This window comes from Tamandua tetradactyla, chromosome 6 (assembly GCF_023851605.1).
Source record: "Tamandua tetradactyla isolate mTamTet1 chromosome 6, mTamTet1.pri, whole genome shotgun sequence".
Classification (NCBI taxonomy): Eukaryota; Metazoa; Chordata; class Mammalia; order Pilosa; family Myrmecophagidae; genus Tamandua; species Tamandua tetradactyla.
In genome coordinates this window covers 97,583,463-97,596,955 of record NC_135332.1, presented here as the reverse complement: position 1 = coordinate 97,596,955, position 13,493 = coordinate 97,583,463, and the positions used below count along the sequence as shown (strand labels likewise).

Sequence of the window (13,493 nt, the reverse complement as noted above, 5' to 3'; positions counted from 1 at the left end):
AAATGTGGTCTATTCAAGCAGTGGGTTGTTATTAAGATGTAAAAAAGGAATTAAGTTTCTGTATAGGGTACAATATGGATGACTCTTGAAGATGTCAGGTTGAGTCAAATAAGCTTGACGCAGAAGGATAAATACTGCATGATCTTACTTAATATGAAATAGGATATGCATATTCATAGTCAGAAATTAGAACTCCATTTTCCAAGTTTGGGGATGGGGAGTTAATGCTCCGTGGTTGCAGAGTGTCTATTTGGGGTGATGGAAAGGCTTTGGTAATGGTTGGTGGTGATGATAGCACAACATTGTGAATGTAATTAATACCACTGAAGTTTATGCTTGAAGTTGGTGAAAATGGGAAATGTGTTGTATATACATTATCACCAAAACAAAAATGCTGCCAAGAAATAATAGTCATGGAGAAGAGAAATGGGATTGGGAATAAATACTGGTAGGTTTATAATTAATCCACAGCTGGGATAGTAGCAGTTGAGTTTGGATAGATGCATAAACATGAGCAAAGGGATGGGAAGAAGAACAATACCTGAGAAAGTTAAGAAAACATACTTCCAGTACTCTTCTATTTTTTTTTTTTTTAGCTTTTAAAACAGGAAATTTATTAAGTTGCAAATTTACAGTTCTATAAAGAACTGTAAATGAAAATATCTCAATTAAAGCGAGTCTATAAAAATGTCCAAATTAAGACACCAACAAGAGATTACCTTCACTTAAGAAAGGCCAACGACGTTCAGGGTTTCTCTCTCAACTGGAAAGGCACATGGCAAACATGGTGACATCTGCTAGCTCTCTCCAGGCTTCTTGTTTCATCTTCATCTCCAGAGGTCTCTGGCTGCCTGGACTCTGGTTTCTCATGGCTCTGTCATGGCTCTGTTGCTTTCTCCAAAATGCTTCCACTTTTTTTTTTTTTTAATTTTTGTTGATAGAACATCACACATGCACATGCATTCTTTTTTTTTTCTTTTTCTTTCTTTCTTTCTTTTTGCATGGGCAGGTGAGAACTCTGCCTGCTGAGCCACCATGGCCCACCCAGCACATGCATTCTTAACATACAAACATTTCATACATGGTGTACTATCAGTGGCTCACAATATCATCACATAATTGTATAAACTCCTCTCTTATTAAAGTAGATTGTTTCTTACTTCTAGGCTACAGGTGAATCTTAAGTCTGATATTCTGACTTAAGAGAAAGATTTCTTGATTTTGTTAGAATTTCTAGCTATGTCATTTTTTAAATTTGGTTTAAGGTTATTTCCCAACTTAGGGGAATTTGTGTTTTCAAAGAAATTGTAATAACATTTCATAACGTCTAAGGTGGACTTGTTTCTTGACTCAGGAGGATGGTGGTGGAAAGTAGTTATAGTATATTTTCCTTTCCTGTTGCATCTAGCCATGTTCAAATTGACCTGGAAATTTTTTATCACAGATTCAAATTGGATTTAATGAACACTCATGCAAATCTTATATTTCCCTTATTTATTTAGAGATTTTTTAAGCTGGTACATGGGTATAACTAGAAAGTAAACAAAAGTGTTAGCTGAGCATTTCAGAATTGATGCTGCCATATGTGCTATAAATTGCTCATACCCTATTCCTTAGCCAGAGTCTCATATTTTGCACATTTCTAGTAGTCTTAGTTACTCGTTTCCTTCATGTCTAGTTTAAATTTTTAAATAAGGATGTCAAGGATGGAAAATGTTCTTCATTTGCCCAATATAGACCTTCCTACGCTGGGCTCAAGACATCTTTAGAGGTCATAGGAAAAAGAATTGTACAGGTCTGAGTGTGATAAAACTGCTCATGGAATTGTGTGTGAAAAATGGTAGCAGATAGTTTATGAGCCTCAAATAGTTATCTGTAATTCAAATAGTTTTTCACATTTCCCACTTTGTTATATTATTCTTATTTTGCCTTTTTTTTTTTTTCTCTTCTACTTAGGCCGGTTATGCCTGTTACGTTAAACATGAATATGAGTATGCCTTCTTGGTAAGTAAGAATTTATTTATTCGGTGAGAACTTTTTATTTCATTTATATTGTCTTTTATTGGAAGTGTTCTGTGTGCAGCAGTTTTCAATTAGCTGTTTTTTAATTGCAAAGTGTGATACCTGAGTCACACTCCACCTCCTGCCGTCATTTTACCTTCTAGAAGACCACAGGATCCAACCTCAAGAACCGGTTTAAAGCCTTGCCTGACAGGTCTTCTAGTTTCCTGCGCTGCTTAAGAAAAAATGGGAGTTGATTTGCTCACAGTTTGAGACTGGGAAAAAAAGTCCAAGTCCGGGCATCATCATCATCATCTTTCTTTCTAAAGACTGTGGCATTCTGGGGCAGGTTGCTAGTGATCCTTGGCTCCTGTGTCACATGGCAAGGCCCATGGTGGCATTTCCTGGCCTCTCCCATCATGCCCAGCTTCTTGTTTCCTGTGGCTTTCTCTCTCTGTGTAAATTTCATCCTCTTATAAAGGACTCCAGTAATAGGATTAGGACCCATCCTGATTGAGGTGGAACACACCCTTACTGAAGTAACCTTATCCAAAAGTCCTCCTTATAAAATTGGTTCACACCCACAGGAATGGATTAAATTTAAGAACATGTTTTTCTAGGGTGCATACAGCCCCAAACCACCATTATAGTCTTGTCATTTTCTTGACCTCATTTCTTCCCCATGGACCTTCTTCTCCTTTAGTCATCCACAGTCTTTCCTTAGGCCTTGTCAGCTGGAACTGCCCCATCTCGAAAGTCACTTACTTGAGACTTCACTATGTTACACGTAACTGTTCATTCTTTGACCTTGCTTCCTTATTTCAGCATCCTTGTTCTTACACCTGATGTGGGCTTCCACTCTATCATATTCTTGTCCCATTCTGCTTTCCCATCCTTCTCTAGCCCATACCTGCCCTTTCTCTCCTATCCTCTTCAAAATCCTTGGCAACTTTTACAAGTACCTGCCCATCTTAGCTTTTGGAGTCTTTCATCTTCCCTGTTTTTAAAATCCCAATTCCAGAAACAAATTTTCCACCTAATATTGTGGGAAACCATAATGAGAGTATAACCTGGTAGACAAGTTAAGGGGTCAAGGGAATGCTTCTCTTGGTTTCTGCTTTGAGGTATCTGCAATTTATGTTGAAAAAGTTTTGTAGAATGTAGATGATGGAAATCATTGTAAATACCTATGTCCAATGGGTATGAAGTAGAGCATGCAAGAGTGATGTGATGAAGAAAAATATTTTTTCCTTGGATTGACTTCAGACTTAATAAAGGAGGAAATTGAGTAGCTAGATTTTAGTACCAGCATCTCAGGGATGTAGGGTGGGATTCATACTTAGGTAAAAGATTGGGCTAGGTAATTTCTTAGGCTGTTCTCACCCTAAAATTATGTGACATTGTGAATTTTTTCATGTTAGATTCGATAGTTGGGGTGAAAGGAACATCACACAGAAAGTCAGATTAACACATTTAGGTTAATTGTCTGGCCCTGCAGAACATTTTAATTTGATTTTCATGTTCTGCCTAATACCACTGGTTAGCCCTTTTTATCCAGGCATCTCTGAGTTTAGTAAAACATACTTATGGAGAATAGGTTTTCTTAAAATCATATGATTCTTTTAAGATGCTGCCTTCTTTTCCAGGTTTAATATTATTGGGCTTTCGCCTGATTCACAGGAGGATGAACCTGGAATCAAGCAGGCAGCAGAAAATGGTAAGTTCATAGACACCGGGGACAGCCCAGCTCCAGCTGAGTGTTAATCCCTCATGGGCTTCCTTCCTTTCTGATTACTTTCTTTTTTTTTTTTTTTTTTTTTTTTTTTAACATGGGCAGGCACCGGGAATCGAACCTGGTTCCTCGGGCATGGCAGGCAAGCATTCTTACCTGCTGAGCCACCGTGGCCCACCCCTTTCTGATTACTTTCTTAACTTGTTTGCCATAGTGTCCACATGGACTCACTTCATGGTTGATGACTGTGGAGTGCATGGGAAGGAATGGGATTTATTAGTCTTCAGCTCTGCCTGATATATATTTTGCTTTAATTTACGTAAGACAAGTGGAAAAAGAGCAGAATGTTTAATAATGATTGCCAGTTTCTTCCTCAAGGAGATTTGAAATAATGATGAAAATAATGATATAATGATAGCAACTAATGAAAATGATATTAATGGTAAATTTTAGAGGTGAGAGATGCCACTGCTTGAGCACTTACCTAGTTACCAAGCTAGGTGTTTCTTATAAATTACCTCATTTAACAACCCTGGGAAGGAAATACTAGCTTTCTTTACACAAACTCCAAAGCCTGGTCTTTGTTTACTCTCTTCTCCTTCATAAATGTAATTACTTTGTTTTATGGGTGAAAGCATAAAGAATACTATTATTGAGTGGAGTAATACAGATTTTAAAAATGCGTAGGAGAGTCCTTTTACTTATATGAAGTGAAATATTTGCAAATAGATGATCCAATAGCTGGGATTTACTTCACAATAATCTTAGGAGGTGCTGCCCATGTGCAGGCATGGATGAAACAAGCCTGGCCATCAACCTAGGTCATATGTACATGAGGATTCTTTTTTTTCACATGAGCAGGCACTGGGAAACAAACCTGGGCCTCCAGCATGGCAGGCAAGAACTCTGCCTGCTGAGCCTCTGTGGTCCACCCACATGAGGATTCTTTACTCTGCTCTTTCTGCTTTTATATTTGTTTGGACGTTTCCAAAATGATGTTTTAAAAAAAAAAACCCAATAGGATCCTTTTAATCTTCTTTTTTAGAAGAGCAAACTTTTAAGAACTTTGAAACAGGGGAGATGCTTTTAATAGACATTGTGCATTAGGAAGGTCAAACAAAGGACCCTGATTTTATTTTGGATCATCAGGAAATAGACTAAAGTAGTGGTGATGGTAGCACAACCTTGTGAATGTGGTTAATTGTGCCAAATTCACAATAGTTAAAATGGCAGTTTTCATGTTAACATATATATTTTTTATTATAACAAAAAATAGATCAAATCCTGAAGCTAGGGTTTTGTGTAAGAATCCTGTTTTACAATAATGCATACTTGGGTGTAGGGTGAGTGTGGTTGGACCCTGTGGAAGATAAGCAGGGGCCAGGCCCTGTGGAGAAGAGGAGGGTCCTGCTGAGCGAGGAGTTCTGTGCTAACCCTTGAGTTGGCCTGTGAAATATTTTCATTTCTTTCTTCTCTGAACCGATGACCTATTGGAAATAATTGGGGCCAGACGTGGCGCTAGGAAAGAGAGGCCTCTCTCTGACATCTGTGAGGAGATGCTGCTGAGGAGAAAGCCAGAACCTTCAGGTTCGCTTCCTCAGCGAGCACAGTGGCGTCCTCACTCTCTGGACACAGCTCACCCTCGCTACTGACTGCTGTCTGTGGTGTTTTCATGAGACTGAAGGAAACGGTTGACGCAGCTTATGGTCTGGGTGGGAACTACCACTCACCAGCCTGTCCACACCCCACCCTCCTCACAGTGGGCCATTGCTGCTGTGCCTGCATCTTCTCGTCTCCTGCTGGGGCCACCGGTCTCCCTAAAGCCCTCACGCTGTTCGCCACAAGTGCTTTCGTTTCTTAGCTTCTTTCACTGTTCTCTAATCCTTTGTCCTAGACACTAGTAATTATAGCCAAGAATTAAACTTGATAAAAAGAAAGTAATTTTTAATTGGGGTGTGTATTTTTTTGTTAAGTGTTCTAATAAAAGAAAAGGAAATGTGAAGTTGGTGAGTTTTGTTAAAAAAAGAAAAAAAAAACCTGCAAATAATGCTGGAAATTGAAGGCGGTAAGTATAGAGTATAAGTTACCAGGGACAGGGGTGTGAGGGGTGGGGAGTTGATATATAATGGTTGTGAGTTTCCATTTGGGTTCATGGGGAAGTTTTAGTAATGCACGGTGGAGAGGGTATGGCAGCAGAGTGAATGTGACCCCACTGAATGGTATGGTCGGGAGTAAAGAAGGGAAAGTTTATGTTTTATTAACTTACAAAAAAAAAAAAGAGCAACTGAGGAGACAATGGTAATTAATTGCAATACATGATCTTGGATGGGATCTAGAAAGGGAGGAGAAAATGTTCAGCTAGACATTGGGCCATCTGGAAAAATTGGAATATAGAGTGTAAGCTTTATGTCAGTGTTAAATTTCTTGAACTTGATAACTGCACTTAGGACGGTTACATAAGTGAATATCCTTGTTCTTAGGAAATGTACATGACAGTATTAAGTGTTCAAGGAGGATGATGTTTACAGCCTACACTCAAATATTCAGAAAATGGATTATTAGATAGACAGATGGATAGGTAGGTAGGTAGATGGAATGCTATCTGGGGGTAGGGGTATGTTGGAGTTTTCTGCATGGGTTTTCTTTTGTTGTTTTTTGTTTTTAACTATCTTGTAAGAAGTTTGAAAGTATTTCAAAATAAATAGTTAAAAAAAATTTTTTAATTGTGAAAGGTACAATTATTCCAAAAATAAAAGCCTGATTATAAAAGAATTATCCTGTATTATATTTATGTATCTGAATCAAAGCAATTTGCAAAAACAGAAGTACTCACTCAGTTATTTTCCCTGTAATTTAATGGCTATAAGAAAAATTCATACTTTGATATTTTTGCTTTGTAAAATGTACTGTTTAAAGATTATAAATAAATCACAATTGGTATAATTTATGTAACTCCTTACAATTTAAAAATGATACCCTTTAGGGCAGGCCATGGTGGCTCAACAGGCAAGAATGCTCGCCTGCCATGCCAGAGGACCCGGATTCGATTTCCGGTGCCTGCCCATGTAAAAAAAACAAACAAAAAAAACAGTGATACCCTTTAGGTACAGATGCCTATGGTTCATTGAAGAGAGAGAGAAATATAAAATGTATATGAGCAGAATCAACCATAGTTAATATTTATGTCTTGATGAGAAAAAGAATTGTGGCAGATTATATACAAAAAATAATCAGTGTAGTTTAGTCAGCACTGTAAAATCTGAGACACTTTATAATGAAAATACATTTTAATTTTGTATTTTAATGCAGCACTTCAAGTTTTTCCCGTACTTCCAACCTTAATACTTTTGTGCTTTTCTGTGAATTTTTCCCATTATTTAAAATTTTATCAATGAACTTAAATTTGAAAGCATTGCTGATCAGCTTTCATGTTGTTTTTAGTGAAAACTTTGATAGACCAAGAGGTGAAGAATGGAATTCCTTCTAACAGAATTATTTTGGGAGGATTTTCCCAGGTAAGGTAAAGTTTAAGTGGGATGTCAGCACCATCAGTATATTTATCTAGAAGTCTGTAGTTTCACTCCTTTTGCTGGGGTAAAGTCCTTCATAGGGGAAGATTCTAGACTCTTGACTGGTATATTTATTTACCTTTAATGCTGAATTAAGTTTGGATGAACTGAAAAAATTGATTTCTATTTCTTACCTTCTTTTATGTTTCTAGTTTTCTATCTGTTCTGCCATAGCATTCAGCATATAGATTGTCTTTAAAAATGAAAGCAAATTAATGGGAAGATAGAAGGTATTTTCTCAGAATAATCATAGCATGCAAGTAATTAGGATTCTGATGTAATACTATGTGCCTCTTTAAACAGAACTCAAGTCATAACAAACTTAAGTCCTTGTCCTAGGAGATGACTGCTTGTAGAGGTACAGTAGGGGAGACTATAAGAATCTCTTCCAATTTTAAGCATTGTAAAATAAGTTTTAGGTATTCATATGTGCTGTTTGTTTTTGGCCTCTTTTTTCTTCCCTTTTCTCCCATCTGCTAAGCCCTGTAGATACCGTGGCCTCATACTGATCTCACATAACTTACATCTTTACTTCAGCACATCACTTGCTTGCCCTGTTACCCTTTCCCACATTGCTCTAGCTTCTAAATTTGCAAGTCTTCTAAATCAGCAACTTAGTATTTATTCTCTCTAAATGAGGGAAATGTCAGAAGTACAGAATAACTTAGAGGCTACCATCCAACAAAGACATTACAGTACAGTAAAAAGAAATGTTATTGATCTGGTACTTGTTGAAATTCACAGATGATGTATATTGTAATAGGCATTGTGACATAAATACATGTACCAAAATTAATGCTTGATGCAAAATAAAAAGTACAGGGTAGAAATCTATATAGTTGAGATTCACTGGTTACATTTAACAAACACCAACTCATAACAGCTTAAGCAAGGAAGGGGCATCTAGGGGATCTGGGAAGCTGAGGCCCAGGAAGTTCCAGGAAGGAGCTGGAACTAAGAATAGGAAAGCTTCTAGGGCCCCTCTCCATCTTTCATCTTTTTCTGTCCATTTGCATCGTCCATCTCTCCATCTACACTTGGACAACTAATTTAAGGCTAGATTTGATTTTATGCATTAGACTTTTCTGAGGAGAAAATGATTACAATAACTGAGAATATTGGCCGAGTGTGCAGTTGCTTTGCTATCAACATATCTTGCCTCTTTGGGCAGTCAGTATGTCCTTGCTCTGCTCTTCACTGTAGAGACTCAGTGTCCTTTAGGACAGGGAGAGGTTTATATTATCTTGACTGGTTTAATTTGACACCAACCACCCAATGTGCTGTATTATGGACATTATTAATAGTAAAAAATCTTTTAAAGTGATAACATGCAGTGTGTGTTTCTTTGATTCTACCTGCTTGCCTTTCCAGGGAGGAGCTTTGTCTTTATATACTGCTCTTACTACGCAACAGAAACTGGCAGGGGTTGTTGCACTCAGTTGCTGGCTTCCACTTCGGGCTTCGTTTCCACAGGTATCTTGAATTATGTTTTCAGTGGTAGATTGTTGAGCTAAAAGATAAGCAAATAGGGTGGGCCACAGTGGCTTCGCAGGCAGAATTCTCGCCTGCCATGCCAGAGAGCTGGGTTCAATTCCCGGTGCCACCTGCCCATGCAAAAATAAATGAATAAACAAATATGTTGTTGAGGTGGACATCACTTTTTAAAAAGAATTTTCCTTGACTTTTATGATGTATTATTTGGCTTTATAAGCTATAAAGTCTTTACTGGGGTTATACAGACTGGAATAATAAATCATTTCTATTCTTATGAATCTTATCACTCAAGGATATTGATAAATTTTAGGATACATATAAAAACTGGGGCTATTTTTAACACATGAAAATAATATGTTGAATGTTCAGTATACTTTTATGTCTGATAACAGATGTTTGCCATAGAATATAATTTCTAAATGTTCGATATTGTGAAGTGATATATATAGTACAGGGACTTTATTTTCTTTCAAATTTATTTTTAAGTCTAGAGTTCTTTCTTGCCATTATGTATTAAACTCGGTGTCTTGTACATAGTAGGTACTTTTTATTAACCTTCATATTTATTTAAGTCAAGTAAGAGCTAAGAAGAACTTGATGCAACTAATACATACTAGTAAGTTATTGATTACCTCCTATATACAAGACACAGAAAATATATAGATAATTGAAGATACCTGCTTCAAGGAACTGATCCTTTGGGAAGACATATTATAATACAAGATAGGGTAATCATATATTCTGTGGGCATTTAAATAGAGATTTGGGGAGTATAGGGATAGAAGAAATTTAATTTCTTTGGCCAAATAAAACTGTAACATAAGTAATATAATGTATATGTATATCTGTCTACAGTTTCAAATGTCTAGAATAATGCTTTGTATATTTAAATATGACTACTTGATGGATTATGCTTTCTTTTTTTCCCAGGGTCCTATCAGTGGTGCTAATAAAGATATGTCTATCCTCCAATGCCATGGAGATTGCGACCCTTTAGTTCCCCTAATGTTTGGTTCTTCTACTGCTGAAAAGCTAAAAACGTTGGTAAATCCAGCCAGCGTAACCTTCAGAACCTATGAGGGATTGATGCACAGTTCATGTCACCAGGTAAACATTTGGAAGTGTTGATTTTAGAGCCATATTTGCAACTTCTTCTAGTGATTTTAAAAATAAATAACATTTGACAATTTTCACATTTAAAGGACATAATTAATGAATGTACATTGAATTGTAGGTTAGCAGGTCATTTGGTTAGAGCTGGTTGTTTTTGTTTTTCAGTTTAGTTCAACTATTTACTGATTGCCTATTACATGCAAGCACTGTACATAATTCAAAGATGAATAACAAACACTCCTTTTTAAATAAACTAATTAAAATTAAAAATTTAATTGGGAAAGAGAACATATACAGGTAACTGTACGGAAAGCAGAGCATGCTATTTATTATATAAGAAGTTTAAAAAAAAAGTGCCCTGTAAAACCAAGAGGAATGAGACTAATTTTGCCATAGGAGACACTGAGACTATGTTGGAAGAACTGTGTTGAAGATGGGTAGGAGTTGGATAGCAAGTCTGCAAACAAAAGGTCTGTAGTGCAGGAAAAACGAGGCCAGTTTGGCTGAAGTCTGCTATGAAAAGCAGAAGAATAGAATAGAAGAGATAGGGAGCAGATACTTGATTTTAGAGATCATTTTTATTATGCTAAAGATAGATTTTTTCTCTAGGCAGCAGTAAGCCATTGAAGTTTGATTAAGGAGAGATGTGATCTGATTTGTATTCTGAAGACAGGTGAGACAGAATCAGTAAGATTTATTGACGATTATATAGAGTAGGAAAGGAAATGTCAAAAAGGACTTAGATTTCTAAAATCACTAAGAGGCTATCGTTTATAAAGTAGATATTACAGGAAGGAGATAATGTTGAATTTAATCAACTATTGAAATTGTACCCCCATGATTTCAAAATAAGATGCTGGCAATACCTGCCCAGACCTAGAAAGAGATTTGGATTTATTACCAGTGCTGTTGCTCAGTGAAGAGTTATAGGAGAATATCATGAAAACAGAAGCTGAGAGAGAGAACTTTGGGAGGTGGGGGGGGGCAGTGCCTGGATATTGTTTAGGCTAAGAAGTAAAGGAGTTAATTGTTGGATGAGAGTGTGAGAGGAGGGAAGTTCAGAATGGGAGGAAATGGTTCAGATGATTCAGAAAATGATTAGTGTGGAATAGGTCATTCATACCTCAGATTTTTGTAGGAATAGAGCCAAATTGCAATGCATTGCATGAAGTGGATAGGGAAAAGAGGAAGTAGAAGTGTAACATATATAAACCTTTTAGTAAAAGGTTACTAATAATTGTATACTTATTAAGATTTCTGGGTACAGGTACTGATAATGTTGTTTTGCTAAAGTATAAGAAAATGCATACCATTTTCATGCAACTAGATAATTGATGGGAACTCTGATTGTACAATAAAAATCATAAGAGATGACCTGAAATTTCTATTAGAGCCTCATTTCTCTGTTACTTTTTATTTGATTGTAATAGTAATGTGATTTCAACTTACTTATGCTCACCACGGATATAGTTAGTGGTGTTGTGGTTGAAACATTTTAGTGGGGATTTAATTTCTGATTTCTATAACTGCTTATTAAATCACTTTATTCCAAACAGGAAATGATGGATATCAAGCAATTCATTGATAAAGTCCTACCATCAGTTGATTGACATCACTAAAAGGCCTTGGGTAGAAGGACACCAGCATCCTTGTAGTAGAGTAAAAACTTTTAAATGTGCCCAATCCTGAAACCTTCTGTTTGCAGTGTTAGAATGTTTTGCAAATACATACCAATGATACAGACTAAATAATGTCTCCTCATGGGAAGTGTACATTCTTCAAGTTTCTATACATGTATTTGTATAATGTGATCCCAGAGTAATACTAATAATAAAATAGGTGAAGTAGCTGGCTTTTTCCCAAATGTAATTCAGAAAAATAATAAAATACTGCAATCAGAATATTTATTATGTCATTTGGAAATTATTAGTATGCTTAATGAAAATTCATTTAGGTATAAATGAGCAGTTAAGATATAAATGATATAAGTGCACTGTGACTTAGCCTATGGATTTATTTCAGAATTACCTAGTCACTGTACAATGGCCATATTTTTGTATATGTATTCATTATATGTAATAATTATAATGCAAAATAATGAGATGGCATATTATTCCTAATAATAGGGATAATACTTTGAAGTGTGAATGAAAGTAATATTATTGTTCTCCTCAATTAATGGCCCTTTTTATTTGGGGGACCAGACTTTTTTCCCTATCATTTCCATTTAACATTCTTTTCTTCTCTCTAGAAAAAACGTGTTCTTCTTTTATTATTCTTCAGAGGAGACCAAATATTGCTTCCCTGCCATAGACATTTGGTGTTAATAAATACTGTAATTTGACATTCAAACCACAGAAACATAGTATTTATGATGTATTTATACTTAATGAAAGCAGGCGTCACTTTCTGCACTGCTTATTTGTTCAACTGTATCTTAGTCCAAATTTATACTTATATTATTAGAATCTTTAGTTCAAGGAACAGGAATATTTCTGTGATTTTTACTTTCTGTAATCAACTGGAAGAATGATTAGATCATACTTTAGTATGTTCTGAAATATTTAAGACTTGATCTTAAAAATTGTAATTTCTAAGATGATTTGGTCTAAGATGATTCTTGTAGCATAGTGTTTGTTTTCTTATTTTGTACGTGTTTGAAACCAACTACCAAGGAAAATTAGAATCTTACAGAAAATTTTGCTTTATTTTTATCTGCCAGTGAACTTTGAAACTTTGACTTTAGTCAAATGGGTTTTTAAATTAGTTTTTGTGCAATCATAAAAATAGCAATCTTTTGATTTTATATGGTCAGTATTTTCAGATTACAATCGGTAAAAATTATTTGAAAACAAATATCTGGGTAATAAAGGTTAGAACTTGATACATGTGGTATAATTACACAGTTTAATATTTAATTGAAGTGTATGCTTGGTATTTTTGAATTGTTAATTTTGGGGGTATATTCCAACTAATCAAAACAATGAAGGAATTGCATCTGTATAAATGGGTGCTAATTGATAATGGAAATAATTTGGCAGTGTACAGTATAGAATGTCAATAATTAAGCCATATGTTTATGTCTGGATTTAAAATTTTTAAACAATCATTTACAAATGTATTGTCTTCTACTTTGGAGAATATAAACAGTTATATTCAGTTATATAAATCAATATCTTATTTATGGTAAGATATCTTATTCCATTGAAAAGTTATACTGTAGTGTGGGAATGTAAATCTTTTTCATGGTTTCTATCAATGTGAAATAAAGTTTAATTCTGACTTTCTGTGGCCTTTTTCAAATGTTTTATTATTTTAACATTGGAGTTTACCTTGGCATGGATGCCTGCAATGAAAAGTAGGAAAATAACAATCTAAAGTTCTAGAAATGAAAAGTCTAAGTGAAGAACACTGTTTTTGACCACAAAATATTTGAAATAATCCAGTGTCAAATAAAAGTGGACTTGCTAAGTAAATTATCATATGTCCACATAGTGGAATGTTATGCAGCTTTAAAAAAAGAATGAGAATTCTCTTTGTTTGGAAAGGGATTCACTGAATATTACCCACTGAAAATACTCAGG

General features: G+C 35.5%; 1 protein-coding gene across 3 annotated transcripts in view; it reads left to right on the top strand.

Annotated features, from left to right (window-relative positions):
- The window catches only part of LYPLA1 (lysophospholipase 1), a 35,749-nt gene extending 22,553 nt beyond the window's left edge, over nucleotides 1–13,196 (top strand). For 2 of the 3 annotated variants that reach the window (XM_077166758.1, XM_077166760.1), the window contains exons 4-9: nucleotides 1,957–2,004; nucleotides 3,648–3,718; nucleotides 7,175–7,248; nucleotides 8,674–8,775; nucleotides 9,727–9,903; nucleotides 11,466–13,196. In XM_077166758.1, the coding sequence (XP_077022873.1) occupies nucleotides 1,957–2,004; nucleotides 3,648–3,718; nucleotides 7,175–7,248; nucleotides 8,674–8,775; nucleotides 9,727–9,903; nucleotides 11,466–11,519 (526 nt within the window). In that variant the 3' untranslated portion in view covers nucleotides 11,520–13,196. Of the gene's footprint in view, nucleotides 1–1,956; nucleotides 2,005–3,647; nucleotides 3,719–7,174; nucleotides 7,249–8,673; nucleotides 8,776–9,726; nucleotides 9,904–10,518; nucleotides 10,583–11,465 lie in introns of all 3 variants that reach the window. The other variant, XM_077166759.1, reaches the window with a different exon arrangement.
- The last annotated feature ends 297 nt before the right edge of the window (nucleotides 13,197–13,493 follow it).